The sequence below is a fragment of the Bos indicus genome, chromosome X (genome assembly GCF_029378745.1).
Source record: "Bos indicus isolate NIAB-ARS_2022 breed Sahiwal x Tharparkar chromosome X, NIAB-ARS_B.indTharparkar_mat_pri_1.0, whole genome shotgun sequence".
Taxonomy (NCBI): Eukaryota; Metazoa; Chordata; class Mammalia; order Artiodactyla; family Bovidae; genus Bos; species Bos indicus.
The window spans coordinates 53,103,464-53,126,753 of NC_091789.1; the positions used below are offsets into that span (position 1 = coordinate 53,103,464).

Genomic DNA, 23,290 nt, shown 5'->3' on the forward strand with positions numbered 1-23,290 from the left:
AAAGCTCATACACCATGATCAAGTTGGGTTTATTCCAGGGATGCAAGGATTCTTCAATATATGGAAATCAATCAATGTGGTACACCATATTAACAAATTGAAAGATAAAATCCATATGATCATCTCAATAGATGCAGAAAAAGCCTTTGAAAAAATTCAGCACCTATTTATGATTAAAACTCTTCAAAAAATGGGCATAGAAAGAACCTACCACAACATAGTAAAGGCCATATATGATAAACCCACAGCAAACATTATTCTCAATAGTGAAAAACTGAAAGCATTCCCCCTAAGATCAGGAACAAGACAAGGGTGTCCACTTTGGCCACTATTATTCAACATAGTTCTGGAAGTCCTAGCTACAGCAATCAGAGAAGAAAAAGAAATAAAAGGTATACAAATCAGAAAAGAAGTAAAAATAAATAAATAAATAAATAAGAAAAAAAAGAAAAGAAGAAGTAAAGCTCTCATTGTTTGCAGATGACATGCTACTGTATGTAGAAAACCCTAAAGATAGTATCAGAAAATTACTAGAGAATCGATATTGTGAAAATGACTATACTACCAAATGCAATATACAGATTCAATGTGAATCCTATCAAATTACCAATGGCATTTTTCACAGAACTAGAACAAAAAATTTCACGATTCACATGGAAACACAAAAGACCCTGAATAGCCAAAGCAGTCTTGAGAAAGAAGAATGGAGCTGGAGGAATCAACCTTCCTGACTTCAGGTTATACTACAAAGCTACAGTCATCAAGACAGTATGGTACTGGCACAAAAACAGAAATATAGACCAATGGAACAAGATAGAAAGCCCAGAAATAAATGCATGCACCTATGGGTACCTTATTTTTGACAAAGGAAGCAAGAATATACAATGGGGTAAAGACAGCCTCTTCAATAAATGGTGCTGGGAAAATTGGACAGCTCCAGGTAAAAGAATGAAATTAGAACACTTCTTAACACCATACACAAAGATAAACTCACCTCTTGGTAAGATTTTGATTCTAATATCTGTCTGTCTAGTCCCCCAAGACTATCCAAAACTCTACATAGCCTCTCCCTCAATAACTGAATATGAGCAAAGGGAAGATTTGATAGTAAGGATAAAAGACTCAGATTCTTCAAGCCCTGAGTTCTTTTGTAACACATTTCTGCATGTGCCGGTGTCATTTGATTCTCTTCATATCACCTGCTGGGAATTGGGATGCAGCAATTGATGTAAAAATGGGGTTCAGGATAGGGGGACACATGTGCACCTGTGGCTGATTCATGTCAATGTATGGCAAAAAACCATCATAATATTGTAAAGTAAATATCCGTCAATTAAAATTAGTTGATTAACTAACTTTTTTTAAAATGCTGATACTCCAGTTACTGCTGTTGATGTGAGTAATAAATGGTCTTTTATCGCTGAAAAAAAGAGGATGTGGTATATAAAACAAAAATGGACAGAACTGTAAGAAATAATAGAGGTGCCCAATCATAGTGGGAGATTATAAAATGTCCTTTTTTTGGTAACTGAAAGAATAAGTAGATAAAAATAGCAGAAATATTGAAGATTTGAACATGATTAGAAAACATGACTCATTTAGTTCAGTCCCTAATTGGTATAATACCACATTCAACAATCACAAAAGATTCAGTCAAAAAAACATATAGAACATGTACAAGGCTTACCTCATTTTATTGTACTCCCCTTTCTTTCACTTCACAGATGCTGCATTTTTTACAAATTGAAGGTTTGTGGCAACCCTGTGTCAAGCTTATTGGTACCATTTTTCCAACAGCATTTGCTTACTTCATGTCTCTGTGTCACATTTTAGTAATTTTCACACTAGTTTAAACTTTGTCATTATCATCATATTTGTTATGGTGATCTGTGATCAGTGATCTTTGATGTTACTATTGCAAAAAAAATAAATAATTACAACTCCCTGAAACAGTTGTCTAGAGTTTTAGACATAACTCTATTGCACACTTAATAGACTATAGTATAGTGTAAGTCTAACCTTTATTTGCACTGGGAAACTGAAATATTCGTGTACCTTGCTTTATTGTGCTATTCGTTTTGTTGTGGTGATCTGGAACTGAACCTTCAATATCCCTGAGGTACGTCTATGTCAAAATTGATCTTACACTGGGACATAAAGCAAGTGTTAACAAATTTCAAAAGATTAAAATTATACGGTGTGTGTTCCCTACCCATGATGCAATAAACTAGAAATCAATAATAAAAATATGGCTAATAATCTGTATATTTTTAGAATTAGGAAATACATTTATAAATAACCCATGGGTCAAAGAAAAAAATCACAATTAAAATTTGAAAATATTTTGCATGGGATGGTAATGAAAATATTATATTCAAAGTTATAAAGGATAGTTTGTTTCTGGCTATGACAGCCTACTAATAGAAGACAAATCCTGTCCTTTTGAAGGACAAGAAAAGCTGAAAAATAAATTGTATATTATATTTAAACAAATTAAATTGTTTAAAGACACTGGAGAGCTAGGAAAGCAGCCAGAATTTGAAGTATCAAATCACTGCGAGAAGGGAAACTTGAAGTGAAACATATTTGACCGCAATTTTCCTCTTAAAGCATTTGTCAATTAGTAATCAACATGGGTGGAAAGGCTGAAAAATAAGCTACTGAGAGTCAAAAAACCTGAGTAGAACTTTCAGCAGTTATACAGAGTTAAGGATTCAAAATCTAAAACTTAGGGCTACCTACACATCCAGAATTTGATGGACTATGATCCTGGAGAAAGGAAATTACAAAGAAAGGAAACAAGCAGTATGAGCTGATTTTCTCCTGGAGGCATTCATCAATTCTTAATAGGTGTAGAGTTAGAAGCAAAGAAACCAAGTAGAAAAAGGCAATTAAGAGTCTAGTAAGATAAACTGAGCTATTTGGCAACTTCACAGTGTAGGGAAGATAAAAATTGGAGCTTGTAGATTTCGAAAGGTGGGAGACCTGATAAATTCCCTAGGCTGTCAGTAAGAACCCCTGAAGAATTACACCCTAGAAATGAATGAACTGGAAACAGAATAGATCAGACAAAGATCAAAATCCAACCTCATACCGTATAGCACAGGGAACTATAGTCAATCATGGTGGAGAGGTCTGACAGAATGTGGTCCACTGGAGAAGGGAATGGCAAACCACTTCAGTATTCTTGCCTTGAGAACCCCATGAACAGTATGAAAAAGCAAAATGATAGGATACTGAAAGAGGAACTCCCCAGGTCGGTAGATGCCCAATATGCTACTGAAGATCAGTGGAGAAATAACTCCAGAAAGAATGAAGGGATGGAGCCAAAGCAAAAACAATACCCAGTTGTGGATGTGACTGATGATAGAAGCAAGGTCTGATGCTGTAAAGAGCAATACTGCATAGGAACCTGGAATGTTAGGTCCATGAATCAAGGCAAATTGAAAGTAGTCAAACAGGAGATGGCAAGAGTGAACATTGACATTCTAGGAATCAGCGAACTAAAATGGACAGGAATGGGTGAATTTAACTCAGATGACCATTATAAATGGAGTAGCCATCATGGTCAACAAAAGAGTCTGAAATGCAGTACTTGGATGCAATCTCAAAAATGACAGAATGATCTCTGTTTGTTTCCAAGGCAAAGCATTCAATATCACAGTAATCCAAGTCTATGCCCCGACCAGTAACACTGAAGAAGCTGAAGTTGAAAAGTTCTATGAAGACCTACAAGACCTTTTAGAACTAACCCCCCAAAAAAGATGTCCTGTTCATTATAGGGGTCTGGAATTCAAAAGTAGGAAGTCAAGAAACACCTGGGGTAACAGGCAAATTTGGCCTTGGAATATGGAATAAAGCAGGGCAAAGGCTAATAGAGTTCTGCCAAGAGAACGCACTGGTCATAGCAAACACCCTCTTCCAACAACACAAGAGAAGACTCTACACATGGACATCACCAGATGATCAAAACCGAAATCAGATGGATTATATTCTTTGTAGCCAAAGATGGAGAAGCTCTATACAGTCAGCAAAAACAAGACTGGGAGCTGTCTGCGGCTCAGATCATGAACTCCTTATTGCCAAATTCAGACTTAAATTGAAGAAAGTAGGGAAAACCACTAGACCATTCAGGTATAACCTAAATCAAATCCCTTATGATTATACAGTGGAAGTGAAAAATAGATTTAAAGGACTAGATCTGATAGAGTGCCTGATGAACTATGGACTGACGTTCATGACATTGTACAGGAGACAGGGATCAAGACCATCCCCACGGAAAAGAAAGGCAAAAAAGCAAAATGGCTGTCTGGGGAGGCCTTACAAATAGCTGTGAAAAGAAGAGAAGCGAAAAGCAAAGGAGAACAGTAAAGATATAAGCATCTGAATGCAGAGTTCCAAAGAATAGCAAGAAGAGATAAGAAAGCCTTCCTCAGTGATCAATGCAAAGAAATAGAGGAAAATAACAGAATGGGAAAGACTAGAGATCTCTTCAAGAAAATTAGAGATACCAAGGGAACATTTCATGCAAAGATGGGCACAATAAAGGACAGAAATGGAATGGATCTAACAGAAGCAGAAGATATTAAGAGGTGGCAAGAATACACAGAAGAACTATACAAAAAAGATCTTCATGACCCAGATGATCATGATGGTGTGATCACTGACCTAGAGCCAGACATCCTGGAATGTGAAGTCAAATGGGCCTTAGAAAGCATCACTATGAACAAAGCTAATGGAGGTGATGGAAGTCCAGTTGAGCTATTTCAAATCCTAGAAGATGATGCTGTGAAAGTGCTGCACTCAATATACCAGCAAATTTGGAAAACTCAGCAGTGGCCACAGGACTGGAAAAGGTCAGTTTTCATTCCAATCCCAAAGAAAGGCAATGCCAAAGAATGCTCAAACTGCCACACAATTGCACTCATCTCACACGCTAGTAAAGTAATGCTCAAAATTCTCCAAGCCAGGCTTTAGCAATATGTGAACCATAAACTTCCAGATGTTCAAGCTGGTTTTAGAAAAGGCCGAGGAACCAGAGATCAAATTGCCAACATCCACTGGGTCATCAAAAAAGCAAGAGAGTTCCAGAAAAACATCTACTTCTGCTTTATTGACTATGCAAAGCCTTTGACTGTGTGGATCACAATAAACTGAGGAAAATTCTGAAAGAGATGGGAATACCAGACCATCTGACCTGCCTCTTGAGAAACCTATATGCAGGTCAGGAAGCAACAGTTAGAACTGGACATGGAACAACAGACTGGTTCCAAATCAGGAAAGGAGTACGTCACGGCTGTATATTGTCACCCTGCTTATTTAACTTATATTCAGAGTACATCATGAGAAACCCTGGGCTGGATGAAGCACAAGCTGAAATCAAGATTTCAGGGAGAAATATCAATAACCTCAGATATGCAGATGACACCACCCTTATGGCAGAAAGCGAAGAAGAACTAATGAGCCTCTTGATGAAAGTGAAAGAGGAGAGTGAAAAAGTTGGCTAAAAGCTCAACATTCAGAAAACGAAGATCATGGCATCTGGTCCCATCACTTCATGGCAAATAGAACGGGAAACAGTGGAAACAGTGAGAAACTTTATTTTGGGGGGTCCAAAATCACTGCAGATGGTGATTGCAGCCATGAAATTAAAAGACGCTTACTCCTTGGAAGGAAAGTTATGACCAACCTAGATAGCATATTCAAAAGCAGAGACGTTACTTTGCCAACCAAGGTCCACCTAGTCAAGGCTATGGTTTTTCCAGTAGTCATGTATGGATGTGAGAGTTGGACTGTGAAGAAAGCTGAGCACCGAAGAATTGATGCTTTTGAACTGTGGTGTTGGAGAAGACTCTTGAGAGTCCCTTGGACTGCAAGGAGATCTAACCAGTCCATTCTAAAGGAGATCAGTCCTAGGATTTCTTTGGAAGGAATGATGCTGAAGCTGAAACTCCAGTACTTTGGCCACCTCATGCGAAGAGTTGACTCATTGGAAAAGACCCTGATGATGGGAGGGATTGGGGGCAGGAAGAGAAGGGGACAGAGGATGAGATGGCTGGATGGCATCACCGACTCGATGGACGTGAGTTTGAGTGAACTCCGGGAGTTGGTGACGGACAGGGAGGCCTGGCGTGCTGCAGTTCATGGGGTCGCAAAGAGTCAGACACGACTGAGTGACTGAACTGAACTAACTGATAATGGAAAATAATCTGAAAAATAATATATGTGTATATGTATAACTGAGTCACCTTGCTGTGCACCTGAAACATTGCAAGTTAATTATATGTCAGTTAAATGTATATATAATATAAAGAAAGATAAATAAAGTCCAACCTCAAATTAGTTCAACTCTTGATGCTTACAGTATTGATAATTTACTCTTATACTGCGTTCCCAAAGTCAAAGCAAATCTTTTTCAAATCATGAAAAACTCACCTATTTTTTCTAGAATTTTTCATTCATAATGTTTAGCACTCAAATAAAAGCATACCAAGAGATACTACAGACAAATTTTTAAAGGAGAAAAGGAAATAAACAATAGAAATGGACCTATAGAAGATTAAGCTATTAGAGGTATCAGGCATAGACTTTAAAGGAATTGTAATAAATATGTTTAAGAAAACCAAGAACAAGAAAGAGAATTTCACCCAAGAATTGAAATGTGGTGGGAAAAGAATCAAACGGAAATTCTCAAAGTAAAAAATGTAACAGTGACCTTCAGTTTCAACTCCAACATATAAAATGTTTGAAAGTCCTCGTTACTCTTCTTATAATAAGAAAAATGTTGAATAAACAGGAAATCAACAACTTTTCTAAGATACATCAGATAATTGAGCTCACAGGGCAAAACAACACCCCCAAAGTCTGGAGATACAGGAAGAATCACAGTTACAAAGAGATTACTTGAAGCAGAAAGCTCAGGAGCCAGTAACTGGTCAGAACATCTTAAACGGTCGTTTTGAATTGCTAGAGAATGGATTTGGACTAGCTTAAGAGTTAAAAATCTAGGGGTGGGGATACTTTTGGGAGGGTCATCACATTTCCATTATTTTTTTATCTGAAGGAACCCAACAGGTTATCACAACAAAGATCAGAGAAAATTTCCCTCTTGTTTCTGTCAGGGGGAGGGGAAAATAACCATTTTGAATTATACCCAGGGGAAAAATAACCATTTTGAAATACATCCAAAATGTTCTCCATAACAAAGGCTATCCTGAAAGGGAAACTATTTTACCAGGGCTTTATCTGACCTAGGGGAAGGGCAACTTGCTGGCTCCAGCTCCATCTAGACTTCCTGTCTCATGTAAAGGGAGAAAAAAAAGCACCATTAATCAACTGGATATAATTAACATTTGTAGAATATTTAATCCAACAACAGCAAAAAATACACATACTTCTCAGGCTCACATAAAATATTAACCAAGAAGGACCACATTTTAGGCCATAAAACACACCTTAACAAGTTCAAAAGAGTAGAAAGCATACAAAGTATTCTCTCAGACCACATGGAATTAAACTAGAAATCAATAACAGAAACATGCAAAATCTCAAAATATTTGAAGATTAAACAAATACACTCCTAAAACATGGGTCAAAGAAGAAGTCTGAAAAGAATATTTTAAACATTTTGAAATAACTGAAAATGAAAATACAACTTATCAAAATGTATGGTATCCAATGAAAACGGTGCTTAGCGGAAATTTATGGAATTTAATGCATATACAAATTTCCCCTGCTTTTTAAGGTTTGCTTTATAAAGTACTTGTGGTTTTTGTTTTTGTTTTACAAAAGACCTACATTAATACTTGTTTTTGCTAACTGAAAGAAATCCAAAGGCAATTTTTGCTTTTATGGAAAAGGTGAAAAGAGGAAATAGCATTCAGCATTTGTTTTGCAGCAAGCTGAGCTATTATGGAAGCAGCATTTACCCCAAGCAGTGAGAGCAGCATTCACTGCCAAGCTCCTTCCCTGTGAACTACACTCATCATCTCAGCATCGAGCTGCCATAGCTTTGCACTGTGCCATAGTACAGAGGCTTTATCTCAATCTATTTTGTGTGTCCATTAATCATAATAATATTTATCCTAAGATAATTGGTCTTCACTTTAAGCCATTTTGGCTTGTGAAAGGTTTCACATGAACACTCTACTTTTGGACAGCAGGGGAAACCTGTATTAGAAAATAAGAAAGAGGACAGCTATGGCCAAGATAGTAGGATTGTGGCACTCACCTGTGAACTCACCTCCTCCCAAGGGAGCATCAAAATTACAGCCTTTAGAGCGCAAATATCAATGAGAATGACCTGAAGACTAACATAAAATAGTTTCCACAATTGAAGATACAAAGAAGGAACCACAATGAGATGGGTAGGAGGGGAAGACACACAATACAGCCAAAACTCACGTCCCTGGGTAGGTGACCCACAAATGGAAGGATATACACAATCACAGATGTTCCCTGCAAGGAGCAGAGGATCTGAGCCCCATATTGGGCTCCCCAGCCTGGGGGTCATGTGTCAGGAAGAGGAGCCTCCAGAATGTCTGACTTTTAAGGCCAATGAGGCTTGCAAACAGAAGAGCCTGAGAGCTATAGGAACAAAGATTCTGCTCTTAAAACTTGTGCAGCTGTTTGGGGAGTTCTTTCTCCTGTGAGAGCACTGATGCTAATGAGGACCATTTTGGAGTCCTCCAGACAATGGCAACCCACTCCAGTATTCTTGCCTGGAAAATCCCATGGATGGTGGAACCTGGTAGGCTACAGTCCATGGGGTCGCAAAGAGTCGGACACGACTGAGCAACTTCACTTTCACTCTCTAGCCTATTAGTACCAGGGGCTTACTCACCACCAGCAGACAAGCCCAAGTCCTGGGACACCACAAGCTGAGCAGCCATCTATTTGCGAACCTGGCCTCAGCTACTAATTGGTTGGCACCAGCCCTGGAAACCCTCAGGCATGCGCTCAGCTGCACCAAGACCCAGCCCCACCTTCCAGTGGGTTGACAGCCACCATAAGAGGCAGAGAGTGGTAGTCAACCAGACCAGGAGCCAGCCCTACCTATCAGCATGCCCACAATAGGCAACCCTATCACAACAGAAGGGTCCAAGTAGTTCATTCCCAACACAGGGATCAAACCCAGGTCTCCCACATTGCAAGCAGATTCTTTACTGTTTGAGCTACCAGGGAAACCCAAGAATACTGGAATGGAAAGCCTATTCCTTCTCCAGGGGATCTTCCCGACCCAGGAATCAAACCATGGTCTCCTGCATTGCAGGCAGATTCCTTACCAGCTGAGCTACCAGGGAAGCCCCTTATATGGGGTAACCCTAGAGCATATAATTCTGGTGACCAGAGAAGAATGCACTGCTGTGATCTATAGGACATCTCCTACATATGGCCACTTCTCCAAGATTGGGAAACATAACTGACCTACTGAATATATAGAAATAAACAGAACAGTTAGACAAAATGAAGAGGCAGAGGAATATGATCCAAATGAAGGAATAAGACAAAGCCCCAGAAGAAGTAAAGATAAGCAATCTATCTGATAAAGCATTCAAGGTAATGCTTATAAAGATACTCACTGAACTCTGGAGAAGGATGAGCACAGTGAGAATTTCAACAAAGAGGTAGAAAAATAAAGAAGAACCAAATAGCTGACGAAAAGAATTGCATATATATATGCATATATATATAAAATACCCAAATCACTTTGCTATGCACCTGAAACTAACACAATATTGTAAATTAACTGTACTTCCATTAAAAACAGTTTTTAAACTTTTAGCCATCAGGAAATAAAAAAGAAGCTTCCATAATTTGATTAAAAACTACCTACAAAAACAAAGGAACAAATATCATAGTTAATGTTAAAGTCTCAGGAGCTTCCACCTGCGATGCATAACAAGAAAAGGATGGCCACTATCACCACTTTTATTCATTACCGTCCTGAGGATTCTATGCAGTGCAACAAGGGAAGAAAAAGAAATGAAAGTTCAAGAAAACTGAAGAAGGAAGACTATTTGCATACAAAAGTATTACATATGTAGAAAACAAAAAAGAATCCATGAACTATTAAAATTAAATTATTTCAACAAGATCACGCAACACAATGTCAGTATGGTTTTTACAATCAGCTCTATTCCTATATCAGCAGCAAGAAATCAGAAAATGAAATTCTAAAAACTAAGTCACTTAGAAATAGCATTGAAAAACTACCAAGTCTTAGAAATATTAATAATTCAAACAAAATACCTGGAAGACTGAAGATGGAAGTTCAGACATTATTGAAAGATGTTAAAGAAGACATAATTAAAGGAAGGAATATATCATGTTAATGGATTGGAGAACTCAATATTGTAAATATGTTCTGGTTCGTGCTAAGTCACTTCAGTAGTATCCAACTCTTTGCCACCCTATGAGCTGTAGCCCCACAGGCTCCTCTGTCCATGGGATTCTCCAGGCAAGAATATAGGAGTGGGTTGCCATGGCCTCTTCCAGGGGATCTTCCAGACCCAGGGACCGAACCCGTGTCTCTAACATCTCCTGAATCGGCAGGCTGGTTCTTTACTAATAGTGCCATCTGGGAAGCCCCTGTAAATATGTTAATTCTTTCTAAATTGATTTCTAGATTAATTGCAATCCCAGTTAAAATCCAAACAGCTGCAGTGTGTGCCTGTGTCCGTGTCTGTGTGTGCATAAATTGGCAAGTTAATTTTTAAAATCTATATGGAAACACAAAGAGCCAAGAATAAGAGAATCCTGAAAAAAAAAAAAAAAGATTTATACTACTAAATATCAAGATGTATTATAGTTTATTTTTATAACTTAGAGGTAGGAAAGACTTTCCTCAGAATGAAAAAAAACCCAGAAGCCAGAAAGGGAAAACATGAAAAATTAGATCACCGATAGGTTTTCACCTATAAAGGGAAAAAAAGAATAACACCAAATGAATTAGATATCAATCTATTTTGACAGCACTAACATCTAGGTAAGTCAGCTCGCCCCAATTCCCTGAGCACTAAATAAACAACCTTCTGATGATAATGTGGTTCCTGATGTACATCAATCTTAGGGACAGAATATTCTGAGCAACCAACACTAAGAATCTGTTCTACTTGGTAATTACATTTCTTAGAGTAACATAGACTCTCACTCTCTTTTTTTTTTTTTTTCAAAATGAAAATCCACCCAATTTAATAACGTTATGTCCATGTGCAAACTTAGAAATACTCTATAACAGAAGGTTCTAATGCCCAAAGATATTTGTACTACACTTACTCTCTCACTTTTTAAAATGTAAATGGTCAACAAGGGTCAAAGAGTTACACTTAGCCCACTGTCAGTGCTGGATCAAATTCCTTTGACATGAACCTGTTAGAATGAAGCTACCCCCAGTAAGGCTTCTTTCCCACTCCCTCCCTCCCCTCAGGTTTATCCCCAAACCCAACAATGCCCAAGCCCTTAACACAAGGCCTGAGAAGGACACAGTGGACAGGGAAAAGGAGGGACACATGGAGATACATATCTCTGAAAGTAAATATGTGTTATCCTGCTTGATACCGCTCCTCAGGGGTCAATATCCTAGTCTTCTGCACCCGGAGATGGCAGCATGATAGTTCTGGTTTAAAAGCAAGAAGAGCCACAGTTTGAACAGAGAAATCAGGAAAAAAAACTTCGGTCTGCGCTATGATGAAGAATGAATGTAAAATGTTAGCATAGAAAATTGTCATAATCATTCTTCACAAAACCAGTCTCAAGAGAATACAGCAGAGAAATTAACCACAGGCATAAACACAAAATTTCCCTGAACCACATCAATTTGCTAAATCTACACTTAGAATCTCTTTTGAAACAAAGCAAGTAAAATATGAATTTAAAAATAGAAAACCAGTTTCCTGAGCCTTGAAATATTATGCTTTGGGTGACAATTTATAAGAGAACTATACTCCATCTTTGTAAAATTGCCTTTGAACACACTTGACTGGAATAGATACACTCAAATTCCTAAAATCATTGATGTTGTTCTGTCACTAAGTCATGTCCAACTGTTTGCAACCCCATGGGCTGCAGCATGCCAGACTTCCCTGTCCTTCACTATCTTCTGGAGTTTGCTCAAATGCATGTTCATAGAGTTGGTGATGCTATCTAACCATCTCATCCTCTCTTCTTCCACATCTCCTCCTGCCCTTGGTCTTTCCCAGCATCAGGGTCTTTTTCAATGAGTCAGCTCTTCGTATCAGGTGGCCAAAGTATTGGAACTTCAGTGTCAGCATCAGTCCTTCCAGTGAATATTCGGGGTTGATTTCCTTTAGTAGTGACTGGTTTGATCTTCTTGCTGTCCATGGGACTTTCATGAATCTTCTCCAGGACCACACTTCAAAAGTATCAATTCTTTGGCACTCAGCCTTCTTTATGGTCCAACTCTCACATCCATACATGACTACTGGAAAAACCATAGCTTTGACTATATGGACATTTGTCAGCAAAGTGATGTCAGCAAAGCTTTTAAATGTGCTGACTAGGTTGGTCATAGCTTTTCTTCCAAGGAGCAGGTGCCTTTTAATTTTGTGGCTGCAGTCACCATCCGTAGTGATTTTGGAGCACAAGAAAATAAAATCTGCCACTGTTTCCACTAAAATCATTGGATGAGATAAAAACCAAAATAGCAGAATATCCTTGAGTTTCTAACTTCCTCAGTTTCCAAGAAACTGCCATCCTTTCTAAAGAAAGGACACTGGCTCCTCCCTGCCCCCATGAGCTGCCACAATCACGGCTACTATACTAGAAGGGTGCCCTTCCCAAAATGTTTGAGTGGCAACCTCTGATGTGAAAGCATCAGGACATCAGAGTGTGGCTGGGCTGGCCCTGTGTCTTCCCTGGACCAGGCAGTCACACATCTGTCTCACACAGCACTTCCCAAAGTCCGGGTGACTCAGTTTCAAATAACACCAGGTATGGGACATCAAAATTCATGCAATGCACATAGGGCTGTTCCACACTAAGACCGGTGCTTTCTCAGTTTCTGTTCAACAACGGTCCGAAAAGTCTTGGCATCCAGCCATACATACCCAGGGTCATCTTGTCACCACAGCAACGACAATTATCATTCTGTATCAAATGCCCACTAGTGCATGACCTGGTGTCATGGAGATGAAACGATCACCCCCAAAAGACACAGAAGCACAAAGAGACTACTGTCAATGGTCTCTCGGAGGAGGAAATAAGAGAAAAGTGTGAAGGAGGGAAAGGGAAGGAGAATGGGAAGGGAGGAGAGGATGAGAAAAGAGACCTGTGGAGCAGAAGGACACTAGTCAGGCCTGTGCCCCTGCTGCAGGGTGGCTTTTTATTACCCAAGTGCACCTCATTGCCACCCCAGGTCGAAAAGTCACTCAGCACTACAAGTTCAAGTTATCAATATAGAAGTTTTTTATTATTTACTCCAATCTCCAACTATTCACCATACCTGACACATAGGAGCAGTAATATACATATCAGTATCTTTGTTTCTTACCCACCCAAGCCTCACCTATAGGCAACTTCTAAGACTTTATTCTTTCTTCTACATTTTGCTGTGTGGATATCTACAAAGTTATATAATCAATATACAGAACCTCATCTCCATCTCTGTCTTCATCAAGAGGAGTTTTGTGCTGGGTATCTATGGAGGCATTACACTGATGTTTGGCTCTATAATGAGGATTTTAAAGCAAACAGTTGCTCATGTTTGGAAGGCCACAGCCTCTACCTCTTGCTGAGTCATCTTGGGAATCTTACCCAACTTATCTACATCTCATTTCTTCCTTAGCAAAGATATAATATTTACTTGACAGGATTATTGAGATTAAGGTGGAGGTGGGAGGGAATTATATAAAATGCTAGTGTCTGACAAATGCTAGGTACTACCCACCTCTTTTCTTCTATAACATACATGTCTTGGACATAAATACCCTGCTTACAAAATTTGAGTAATATTATTCTAATTCCCTTTTCCCTAATAGGAATCTTTCATTTTTATCAGTTTTGCAATAATTGGGAGACCACCCAATTCACAGATGGCATTTTGGTTAAATGAATATGCTGCATTGTTACCCTGAGTGACCAAGGCTACTTCTTGAATAAAAGGATCTTTAGATCTTTCTAAGGTGTTAAGGACCTTTCGAAGGTCAGTAGCACCCAGAATATCATCAATTTTATAGGGAAAGTTGAACTTGCCCTTTTGAGCAGGCCATAACAAAGCTGGAGTCCTGGTGCTCTTAATTCTGGTCCTTCCCTTGGACTTGCCACTAGCCTTGCTCTCAGCCCTAGCTCCGTTCCTCACAGGGTGGCAGCCTCCACCTAAATCAGATTCTCTTGATTTAGACATTCCTTCAGTAGGGGGAGTCTGAGGACTACTCCTCAACCCTCTGCCAGTTTCCTAACTACCCCTCAACCCTCTGCCAGTTTCCTAACTCAAACTACTGCAAAATTTCTTATCAGTAGAAAGTGATACTTAACATGAAACAAATGCATCTTCTGTGTATTAAATGTCTTTGCATAGTCTCATTGACAAGAAACAATTTCATTGATCTAAGATGCCTTTGATTATTAGATACATCATTATTTTATATACTACTGAGAATGAAAAAAATACTTTTATTTAAACTATGACAAGACTGTAAGACCTATCATAACTTCAGAAATACTAAAACTGGGGGTGGGGTAAGGAAATGTCCATCTTATGATCACTGAATACAGTGGCGCTACTTAGTGCCATGACAATATTTTAACATAAACACAAAATTTGACTCTCAAGTCACCAACTGACACTTGAAAATACAGAGTATACTTACAATGAATTTCTTTAATGAAAACAGAACACTTAAAAAACATTTATAAGGAATGTGTTAAATCCAGAAACATGTATGTATATTTCCAAAATTCCACCACTCCTACTCTTAGAAACACTTATGCTTCATGTCTTCATGTCTAAACCCATACAATGCTGTAAAAATTGATGAGATGGAATTGAGGAAACATTTTCAGCTCTCAGAAGGGAACAAAGATCCTATTTCTCTGAGGAATGTATCAGTTTATTTAAAATCTCCTAGGCCAACAGATACACAAAAAGGTACTCAACACCTACTAATCATCAGGGAAAGAGAAATCAAAACCACAATGAAGTATCACCTCACACCTGTTATAATGGGTATCATCAAAAAGACAAGAGATAACAAGTGTTGATGAGGACATGGAGAAAGGGAACCCTTGTGTACTGCTGGTGGAAATGCCAGTTGGTACAGTCACTATGGAAACAGTATGAAATTAAATTTGATAAAATTAAATTTGATAAACAGAACTGTCATGTGATCCAGCAATCCACTTATGGATATATTTCCAAAGAAAATAAAAACAAGATCTAAAAAAGATATCTGCACACCCATGAGCATTGCAGCATTATTCAAAATAGCCAAGATATGAAAACAATCTACGTTTCCAACAACAAATGAACAGATAAAGAAGATGCAGTATATATACCACAGCTATGAGAAAGAAGGAAAACTTACTGTCTTCAACAACTTCAGTAAAACTTGAGGGCATTTATGCTAGGTGAAATGTCAGACTGTGTAAAATAAAATGCTGTATGATATCACTTGCATGTGGAATCTAAAAAAGACAAACTCAGAGAGTAGAGTGGTATTTACTGGGACCTGGGGGGGGGTGGAGAAAACGGGGAGATATTGGTCAAAGGGTGCAAATTTCCAGTTATAAGATTAACAAGTTCTGGGATCTAATGTATAACATGGTGATTATAGCTAGTAATACTGTATTATATACTTTAATATTGCTAATGGAGTACATTTTAACTGTTTTTACCAAGAAAAAGAAATGGCAATTATGTGACAGGATGGAGATATAGCTAATCATTTTGATATAGATGAAGGAAAAGATTTAATATTAAACTCATTCATTATCCTGTTACTCATAGCCATTTTTCAAATTTTGGTATATAACCTTTCAGAAATTATAATATATATAAATATTTTATGTTTATCAAAAATTGAATATAGTATATAGTAATGTAATTGGCTATTCCACTTAAGATTATATGCTGAATTTTTTCCATGTGAAAAAGCGTGGTTGACCATCAACATTTTCAAGAGTTAAATAATGTTTAATGCATATACATACCTTAATTTCTTAGCCAAGTGCCTCTTTCAAGACAAATTTCTACAGGTACAATCTCTGGGTCAAAGAGCATGCACATCTTGAAAGCTTCTGAAACATGTATCCAGATGGATCTTGTATCAAGTATGGTCCCACTAGTACAGTTTGAAGGTGCCCCTCCTACACTTCACCACACTCTGGGATGGAAGGGAGGTAGATCTCCAGTATGGATGTCATCAGCCACCTCGATGGTTCCATATAGGCCCTGCCCCAACTAACCTTGTAAAGAAAAGCTAATAGAAACACTAAAAATTATTTATTCTATTTTCTCATAACTTCAGAGTAATAACTAATGTATTCACTCCCATAGACACCAGAGTTGGACAAAAAAGAGGATATTTTTCTGTCAAATGCCCTCAGGACCCTACAATGAAATTGTCCCTTTCTGTATGTTCCCAGGATAGGTTGCAGCACTTCTTCACTCAAAGCATCTCTCACATCCTTCCTCCCCTTACCACTCCCATGGTCATCAGTGAAATTTCACACCTTTAGCATCTATGACTGAAATATGGTGATAAATTCCTTATATGATGTTGCAATTTCCAGTGGCTACACCTATCCCTAAGCCAACTGACTCATTCTGCACACAAGTCAGTCACATAATTTCCCTTTCATCCTGTCATTCATTCCTCTGGTCACAAAAGGCTTTGGTGTCTCCCAGGGGTGTGTAGAATAATACATAGACATCTCAGTTTAGAAATTGGGGGTCCTCAATGCATGGGACTCACCCCAACTGCTGGACTGTATTTCCCATCACTCCCCTCCCCACACTTTGTATTCCATGCAGGCCAGCCTCCTCTGGAAAGTTACAACCTCCATGCCTTTCTTCCCACAATTCCTCCCTCCTCCAATGCTCTTCTGCCCTGTTCTTATCCCATCTTTCATGCCCACTACTTAAGCATCCCCTCTTCAGAGGAGAGCATTGTTGCCTGCATAAGTTTCTGCCATAGGAAAGAGCTGGCCATGATTAGAGGCTCCCAGGTTTGTTACCACCATATTGTTTCCATACATCTTGCCTCTCCATATATATCATCAACTCAAGAACATGATAATTTTTTGCTGGTTAAAACATACAACTTTATTGATGAAACACAAGATTAACAGATGTAAACCAATACAAAAGTATAGTTTATTTGTGGTTAGTTTGCTGTCAGTTTAAGTAAAGAGTAAAAATATCTCAATCTAGTTAGCAAGATAAAATCAATAAATGCTTTCTTTGTACAAGCTCTATTATTCATCTGACATCCTTAAAATGATCTAGCCTAAAACAAACCATCACAGTCGGCATCACTGTTGATGACATGTAATAGTCATTATTCCAAAATAGCAGCTGAGAGGATCTCTTTGCCTTATAAGCACAGTGAAAAATAAAGAATTTACAAAATGCATTGTTCCCAACTGCAAACTAAAAAAGTTTCCTCGATATTTTTTGGGACAGTCTCCCAATTAGAGTTTGGTCAATACCTTTAGGACTTTTACTTTCACGACCAGATCACTGTGATTTGCTAATGCTTTGATTTTCTTGACACACACTCCAGATTCTTTGAATAAGAAAAAAAGTGAACTTCTGCTGAATTCTTTCCTGGATGAGGCAAGCCCTTCATTTTTTATGTTGTCATTTATATTCTCAAATAGGGTAAGAATATTAAGAAGAATCTCTCTGTCCCATTCTTTATTAAAGAGGGAAATCAATTCTGACGGCACTTTACAACTCACCAGTTCTCTTGTCATGGCTGGATTTTCAGTAAAGTTTATGATTAGTTTCATAATCTGAATCTTGGTGAAGTAATTTCCCAGGAATAACAAAGCAAAAAAGTCTGGAAAAGAATAGGAAAGCAAATGCTGGTAATGATTAGTCACAGTCATGTTGGTTAACAGTCTTAGACCAGCCATCTGCACAGCTGAGTCCAAACGACAGATCATGGTGTCATCACACACTTGACTGATGTATGTCTTAATCTTGCCCTGATTTTCCGAATTCACACTCAGGTTATTAAGGGCATTGTATGCCTTTTCCCTAATAATGGGATCTTTCGTTTTTATCAGTTTTGCAATAATTGGGAGACCACCCAATTCACGAATGGCATTTTGGTTAAATGAATATGCTGCATTGTTACCCAGAGTGACCAAGGCTACTTCTTGAATAAAAGGATCGTTAGATCTTTCTAAGATGTTAAGGACCTTTTGAAGGTCAGTAGCACCCAGAATATCATCAATTTTATAGGGAAAGTTGAACTTGCCCTTTCGAACAGGCCATAACATAGCTGGGGTCCTGGTGCTCTTATTTCTGGCCCTTCCCTTGGACTTGCCACTAGCCTTGCTCCCAGCCCTAGCTCCGTTCCTCACAGGGTGGCAGCCTCCACCCCTGACTCCTGGGCAGGGTAAACCAGGTGCGAGGGCCCTGGTCCCAAAGATGGTACCCAACTTGGCAGCTTTAACTGCCTTTGCACTTGCCTGTTCCTTCAGGGTGCTGAAAAGGGCCTTGGCCTTGGCCTCTAGGCCACCTCCACGCTCGGCCTTTGAGTGGGCCTCTGCCTTTACATCAGGTCCACTCTTGAGTTCCACAGCTACCTCAGCCTTGGCCTTTGAGTCACCCTGAAGTCTGGCTCCAGCCCCCGCCCCAGCATTAGCCTTAGCTCCTTTCCCAGTCTCTGAAATATCGTGAGATTCCCCCTCCTCATCGTCGTCCTCGTTCCAGATTATCTCGTTCTCATCTCTTCCCCAGGTCAGCCTGTATACACAGTAGCAGGCTCCAGCCCCGATCACCACACCAGCAGCCACGCAGCCAGCTTCCCGAGTTCGGCCCATGATACAGGGAGTGTCTGGAGGACTTGCTCTGGCTGGAGGAGTGCTCCCAAGTCGAGATGCGGGGGAGATGGGGCTGCGGAGTCTTCAGCTACAGCCAGCAGGCTCTGCTGCAGCTACATGTACTTGGGGACATAAGGATAAAAGATTTAAGGCTTCAGTCTCCTCCTTTTTGCGCCTTTGCATGCAGCCAGACTGACCTACAGACCTACAAACAGACCAAAGAAATAGAGACATGGCAGGGACTCAAAGTGAGATCACTGATTCCTTTCTTCAATCAGGAATTTTGGAAGTTTCCCCACCTCCAGATTCTCCAACGTCCTCTTCAACTACCCCACTCCAGTACGTTAAATTTACGACAACTAATCAGTTCCCTACCTCCCCTGCCCCTGCAGATGTCCCGGGGGCAGAGGCACCCCCACATACACCCGCACAGGTCCAGGCAGTTTCTTCCTTCGATTTCTGGCCTGGAGTAACACCGATTTCCTGCAAAAATGCGTACAAAGCGGGTGGGGAAGGTGGAGCTGAGCGCTCAGGGGACAGACAGATGAACCTCACCCGAGACGGGACACACGTTCCTCTCTGGCATCACTGGCATCACTGGCCCTAGTCCTGCGGAGCCCAGTGTTTCCCATCTTCGGTTACCCTCCCCTCCTCACTGAGCTGCGGCTTTGATTTGAAAGTTTGTTTTGACCCGTCACCCCTCCCCCCACTCCGCTCCTACGACCTCCTCCAAACCTCCACCCTACCCCCTCCCCCGAAAAAAGTCACCGCCTTCGAAGGTGACTGCCACAACTCCTTCCCTGTAACAAAATGGATGGTGGTGGAGCCACAGTGAGTATCTAGAAGCCAGACAGGCGTAAAATGCACAAAACTCTCGAACTCCGCCCTGGCCTCCGCCACCCCCACCATCTCAGAGGTACCAGGATACTCCTACCCCCACCCATTACATTCACTGCTCCGGAGCAATTTCCTTCCTTCCTCGTCTAGGTTTCCGCCCCCATGTAACCTAAGGACTGACAACTCTGGGACCGAAGAGTAATTTGGAGTAAGGTCCTCCCTACCCCCACTCTCACCCCAGAACTCTCGCAGACACCTACATCCTCCCAGCCACTTCTTTCCCTGCAGAGCGCTTTCTTTTGCAAGCTCTGCAATGGTCCAGAGAGAAGGAGGGGTATGAGGGGGACGTCCATAGGCCCACTGGAGTTTGCAGTCTTCACCTTTCTCCACCTCAGGGATCCCTAAATAGTGCCACCACCTTCACTCTAACCTACCTGTTTCAGGGCAATTTTCCTCTTCTTCCTGCTCCTAGGGTTGAACTGGCCTTCAGGCGCAAGATCCACAGACACAGACAGGCGACACGGCAGAGATGGGATGGCTAGGCAGACAGAATAGGACTTCAGACAGTCCCAATACCAGCTTTTCCGAATCCAAGGTCCTGGTTGTCAAACGGATTTCACTTTTTGGTCTTTCACCCTACCCCCACTTCTCAGGACTCTGATAACAGCAGCCTTCTCCAGCAAGGGCGTCCATCCACCCCATCCCCCAGCCCAGAGTCTCAGTCTCAACTCCAGCGGTCAGCCATTTTCCCAGGAAAAACCACACCCCTTTGGAACAACTGGAAAGAGGGGAGGCGGGGCGAAGGAGTGCGGATAACCAGAGGAGCCAAAGAAAACCCCAAGATCTGATTCCCCCTCCCCAATGCATTCGCGGCCCCAAAGACAACTCTTTTTCCTGTACGCGTTGTCATATCCTATTTCCTGTATCAAACAGCAAGGAGCTAACTGGGAGTCAATAATGCGCCCGGGTTAGAACGAGAAGCCCAGCCATCCTCAACCTTCTAGGAGTCGCGGGGCAATCCCACCTTTACACGGACCTGCTGGGCTTCGGGGCAGATTCTTTATTCCTTTGCTCGGAGTGGTACAGCGCCCTACTGAAAGACACGGGGAATGACAAGACAGACGCACAGCTCCAAGATTCTGGTTGCTAGATGGAGCAGCACACCGGACAAGAATCTTAACACGGGTCCTTCCCGATACAAGGCCCTGGATGTCAAAGGTTTCAGGTTTCCCCTTTCCTGGTCTGGGATGTCCCCTGGAATCTGGCTCCCAAGTGTCCACCATTTTTGTTCTTGGAAATGCCGAGGAAACAGTGCAAGGGTGTGGAGAAAGCGAGCCGTGTCCCTCTGTAGCCTCCACCCTCCGCTACTAGCACCGCAGGAATCCCCCAGGCAAGAGCCCATCCACACATAGACCTGCTGGCAGCAGGGCAGAGTTACCTCCTCCTCCTCCTCTTCTCCTGGCCACAAGCCCGCCCGCCTTCGAGGTAAAAGGGAGATGGCAACCGGACCAAACGAAGACCAGGATTAGAAGGACGTCTGCAAATGTCTAGCTCCTGCTCACGTGAGAGCCACGTCACTCGTGAGCTCAGGACCCCAATTACCACTCCCACCAGCAGTGCGGCAGGAGCTGGCCCACCCCCCTTCTTTCCCCTCCACAGCAGGTCCTGCCACTCATGTTCCTCTGCTGATCCCAGAAACCAGAAGTAGCTTCTCTTGTAGTTGGCATTTGCCTTTCTTTGGTTAACAGAGACAACATCTGTTCCCATGTCCATCGGTCTTTTCTTACTCTTTGAGGAGTAATTTTTCTCTCCTCTACTCCCTGTCCACCCACCTCTCCCTTCACCTCCACCCCTTCCCAGCCTCAAATGAACAGCTTCTCTCCTACACTCCTCTATGAAATTAGATTTAAGATCTCAGAAAAGGAGATGGGCGGTGGGAATAGCTTACTTTCTTAAACTTTTCTGTTCATTTTAAAAAAATCAGTAATGCATTATTCCTATATAGAGAAAATTATGCTATTTTTGTTTGAGTGGAGAAGAATTTAAGTGTGAGGGAATAACCCCAAAGGCCTCATTAATTTTATTATATTTATTTCTAACACAAGGAAAATGTTTCCACTGGTTACAGTCAAAAAGAAGCTTTCTAAATATAGAAAGTTTCTAAATATAATACAGTTTTAAAATTGAAAACTGTTATTTTTCACATGGTCTATGTATTAGTCCACAAAGATGACTTGTTGTCTAATCTTGGTCATTTTAAACAAATGATCTATTTTACTTTTTCAAATTTTGGGTCAACTTACAATTTGATAAAAGCAATACAATCATATCTAGTTTGATTAAAGAAAGAAAGACATTCAATAACCTCAAAGTTTTGACTGACTGCTGTGTGAACCTCTTGTGATTTTATGGCTTTTCTAAATACCTGTCCCAGATTAACTTTTTATCTACTAGGGCTTCCCTGGTGGCTCAGTGGCAGAGAATCCACCTGCCAATGCAGGAGACACAGGTTTGATCCCTGGGTTGGGAAGATCCCCTGGAGGAAATGGCAACCCACTCCAGTATTCTTGCCTGGGAAATCCCATGGACAGAGGAGCCTGGCAGGCTATAGTCCATGGGGTTGCAAAGAGTTGGATTCAACTTAGCAACTAAACTACCACCTACTATGGCTGAAAAAGTTGAGGGTGTGAGGGATGGAGAAGTTGTCCCTGCCTTGTCAAGAGGGGAGGGAGGAAGGTGATGCCTTCCCACCTCCCCTATATTCCAGAGTTTCTTGTCCCCTGCATTCTGGCACCTGACTCTCTTTGCTCACTCTTAAAATATACATGGACAGGTGACCAAGGTGGTAAATGCCACTTTACTCAGGTGACCAACCTGAGTAAACACCTTAGACTTCTTTCCTCCCTCCATACTTCACATTCCCACAGAGATAACTCAGGGATGCAGAGAAGGGACTGCTGTTCCCACCGACTCCTGCAGATTTCCATGAAGCCTAAAGAAGCAATTGCGGGGGGTGGGAAACATCCAGGCCTGCCAGCCCTGCCCTGCCCTGATTCACGGTGGCCCAGTTGTCCTTGTTCCTTATTCTGTCTGCTGAATCCACCTGACCTGAGAGATGCAGCCTGCTGGCCTCTCACCTCTGGCCTTCTTACCTCAGGGCATCCAGGGGGAACCCAGCCTTGTTGCTGGGTCACTGCCCACAGCCCACACTCACCTTGGTGCCCCCTCAGCCATATGTACACCTCTCCCCACTGACTGTCCTGATAAATGTAGAGTAGGCGTTCTCAACTGGCCGCCTCTGTGCTCTACCTACAATTGTATCAAAGTCAAGTGGATGCATGTGTTCATTTTAGTTCAAAGAAGGGTCATAACTCTCATCAGATAGGCATCATTTATGACTTAAAAAATCTAAGAGGTACTCTCTTAGGAAAAAAAATATATA

At 40.9% G+C, this 23,290-nt stretch overlaps 1 protein-coding gene across 12 annotated transcripts; it reads right to left on the reverse strand.

Annotated features, from left to right (window-relative positions):
• Positions 1 to 17,255: 17,255 nt before the first annotated feature.
• ARMCX1 (armadillo repeat containing X-linked 1) lies at positions 17,256 to 21,437 on the reverse strand. 12 transcript variants are annotated; one of them, XM_070785182.1, is made up of 5 exons: positions 21,287 to 21,419; positions 20,885 to 20,941; positions 20,283 to 20,386; positions 19,387 to 19,494; positions 17,256 to 19,216 (listed from the first exon to the last, which is right to left on the reverse strand). In XM_070785182.1, exon 5 carries the CDS (start codon positions 19,009 to 19,011, stop codon positions 17,650 to 17,652), a length of 1,362 nt encoding a protein of 453 aa, XP_070641283.1. In that variant the 5' UTR covers positions 19,012 to 19,216; positions 19,387 to 19,494; positions 20,283 to 20,386; positions 20,885 to 20,941; positions 21,287 to 21,419; the 3' UTR covers positions 17,256 to 17,649. The 12 variants fall into 12 exon arrangements, with proteins under 12 accessions (XP_070641283.1, XP_070641282.1, XP_019811862.1 ...); XM_070785181.1 differs by having other exon boundaries at positions 20,873 to 20,941; XM_019956303.2 differs by lacking the exon at positions 20,885 to 20,941 and having other exon boundaries at positions 17,256 to 19,133; positions 21,287 to 21,437.
• Positions 21,438 to 23,290: the final 1,853 nt, after the last annotated feature.

What these genes read in the sequence shown, in the direction of transcription:
- ARMCX1 (XM_019956302.2), bottom strand. Translation starts at nt 19,011, where the DNA reads ATGGGCCGAACTCGGGAAGCTGGCTGCGTGGCTGCTGGTGTGGTGATC.